At 38.2% G+C, this 2,869-nt stretch overlaps 1 protein-coding gene across 1 annotated transcript; it reads left to right on the top strand.

The window, feature by feature from the left end:
- The first annotated feature begins 427 nt into the window (after window positions 1-427).
- LOC100153496 (olfactory receptor 4M1-like) lies at window positions 428-2,381 on the top strand. The gene has a single exon (XM_021082091.1). It carries the CDS (start codon window positions 436-438, stop codon window positions 1,366-1,368), a length of 933 nt encoding a protein of 310 aa, XP_020937750.1. The 5' UTR covers window positions 428-435; the 3' UTR covers window positions 1,369-2,381.
- Window positions 2,382-2,869: the final 488 nt, after the last annotated feature.

The raw sequence follows: 2,869 nt of genomic DNA, 5'->3' as shown, positions 1-2,869 counted from the left end.
AGATGTTTGGGGGAAGGATTAATGGATTTCTGAGTTTCATAAAAGATAGAAATAACACTAACAGGTTGAGATTTTGGTTCCAGATATGTGACACACTTCATATATTTACTAAAGTAGATGTTTGGGGGAAGGATTCATGGATTTCTGAGTTTCATAAAACATAGAAATAACACTAACAGGTTGAGATTTTGGTTTCAGATATGTGACACACTTCATATGATTTCGATGTTGCTAATTTTTAGATCATCACTCTTTCCCTAGCTTGGTTTATGAAACAAAAAAATGAGGCAATAAACATATTATAATGCAATTTCTTAAGGACAGTGACCATATGATGATTTTTAAAGCAGTGATAGAACTCTGGTTTAATGCTATTTAGAGTAATTGCAATTTCTTTATTTTTTTCATAGCTATAATAAGAAAGAAAGTGAAGAAATGGAACCAGCAAATTACACCAGCGTGTCAGAATTTGTTCTCACTGGCCTATCCCCGACTCAGGAGGTGCAACTGGTCCTGTTTGTTATATTTCTGTCCTTCTATTTGTTCATCCTTCCAGGAAATATTCTTATTATTTGCACCATCAGGCTTGACCCCCATCTGACCTCACCCATGTATTTCCTGTTGGCTAATCTGGCCTTCCTTGACATTTGGTACTCCTCCATCACAGCCCCTAAAATGCTCGTAGACTTCTTTGTGGAAAGGAAGATCATTTCCTTTGGGGGGTGCATTGCTCAGCTCTTCTTCCTGCATTTTGTTGGGGCCTCAGAGATGTTTCTGCTCACAGTGATGGCCTTTGATCGCTATGCTGCTATCTGCTGCCCCCTCCACTATGCTACCATCATGAACCAACATCTCTGCTGTATTCTGGTGGCTTTCTCCTGGATGGGGGGCTTCATTCACTCTATAATCCAGGTGGCTCTCATTGTTCGACTTCCCTTCTTTGGGGCCAATGAGTTAGATAGTTACTTAAGGCAGGTTGTCCAGATTGCCTGTGTCAACACCCTCCTGGAGGAGTTAGTGATGATCTTTAGCAGTGGCTTGATCTCTGTGGTGTGTTTCATTGCTCTCCTCATGTCCTCTGCCTTCCTCCTGGCCATGCTCAAGAAACACTCAGGCTCAGGTGAGAGTACGAGCCGGGCCACATCCACCTGCTACTCCCACATAACCATTGTGGTGCTAATGTTTGGGCCATCCATTTACATTTATGCTCACCCCTTTGACTCATTTTCCCTAGACAAAGTGGTGTCTGTGTTCCATACTGTGATATTCCCTTTACTTAATCCTATCATCTACACATTGCGAAACAAGGAAGTCAAGACAGCCATGAGGAAGCTGATCAACAGATACATTTTATGTAAAGAGAAGTAAAAGATAAACCTAAAGTAGGAAGCATTTGCAGTAATATTGCTGCTTTCACTACCTCCTTTTGTTTGAGTTCTTAAAATCCACTAGATTTTTCATCTATGTGGTGAAAAAACAAAGAAGTTAAGATGTAAGTAAATTTATTTACACCCTCCCTGAAATTTCTGGCAGATTACTATTAGAATTTAAAATATAATAATGGTCTGCTAAAACACACATTTTCACTAATTGTTTATTGAGTGACTAATTGGAAAGGCTTTGGCTCTGAGGAGAATGTGATGTGTGTTAAGAAATAACAAAATAAGTAAGGCCTGGGAGACATATCCATTATGAATGTATGGAAGTAAGTGGCTAGCATATGAATATGAGTAGTTTCAAGTGACCAAATTAAAAATAGATGTGTTTCAATCTCAGCCTAGTGGGATAGTGTTTGGCAAACCATCTTTTTGGGACTGGAAAAATAGATTTTTTGTCTTTTATCTCTTCCTCTTTCCAGAATAAATAATAGAAAGTGAGAATTCATTGATAGAAGCCATTTCAGCTCATTCCAGGAGGTAGACATTCAACAGTATTGGTGACAGGACCCGAGATTTTGTCACATCTTGGAAACACTTTTTATGAATTCATGGCTGAGTGTAGTTTGGTTACTATGTGAGGACTCCTGTCTTTCAGAGGAAGTCTCCAGTCAACTAATGATTTTTAAAGGCAGTGTCTCTTTACAGCCTCTGGTGTGAATACAGACTTGGAGGAAAGGGATTCTAGATTGATTGGAATTGATAGGCATCTGGCTGTGTGATTTTAAGATTGCCTCCTTTGCCATTTTTGTGATTTCTGAATTTGCTAATTCTGCCTTTCACATTAAAGTTAAATTAGTAGTGTGCTGCTTTTATTAGCACTATAATTAAGAGCTCTTTCCTACTAAACCATTTCTTAGTACATATGGAAGAGATCTAGATGTACTGGTTTCTATAATTCTCTAGTTATTTTTTAAAATTGTTATTACTTTTTCTTTTTAAGACCACACCTACAGCATATGGAAATTCCCACGCCAGGGGTGGAATCTGAGATGCAGCTGCTGGCCTACATCACAGCCACAGCAATGTGTTATCTAGGCTGCATCTGCAACCTAGACATAAGCTTGTGGCAATGTTCGATACTTAACCCACGGAGCAAAGCCAGGGATTGAACCTGCATCCTCATGGACCCTATGTAGTGTTCTTAACCTGATGAGCCACAACAGGAACTCCGTGAATTATCTGTTAATAATCAATTTACAGTTTATTGGCCAATTTGTTAATGATCAATTACTAAGAACTCGATTACTTACCATGCTTCACAATGTAAAATATATACTATTTGAATTGATATAATTTTTAAAAATTCAAATTAAAATTTCAATTTCAAAACGAGAGAGTCTGTCCATCCAAAGGCAAGTGAACTTTGTGAGCTTTGAGTGTGTTAGTCTTGTATTTTATTTGATAACATACTATGACTAGACCTCAAGGGA

Source organism: Sus scrofa, unplaced genomic scaffold (assembly GCF_000003025.6).
Source record: "Sus scrofa isolate TJ Tabasco breed Duroc unplaced genomic scaffold, Sscrofa11.1 Contig498, whole genome shotgun sequence".
NCBI classification, from domain to species: domain Eukaryota; kingdom Metazoa; phylum Chordata; class Mammalia; order Artiodactyla; family Suidae; genus Sus; species Sus scrofa.
Note: the sequence above shows the minus strand (reverse complement) of the source record. Positions and strands in the feature narration are given on the sequence as shown.

Coding starts and splice junctions, on each gene's coding strand:
- LOC100153496 (XM_021082091.1), top strand. CDS start 436: ATGGAACCAGCAAATTACACCAGCGTGTCAGAATTTGTTCTCACTGGC.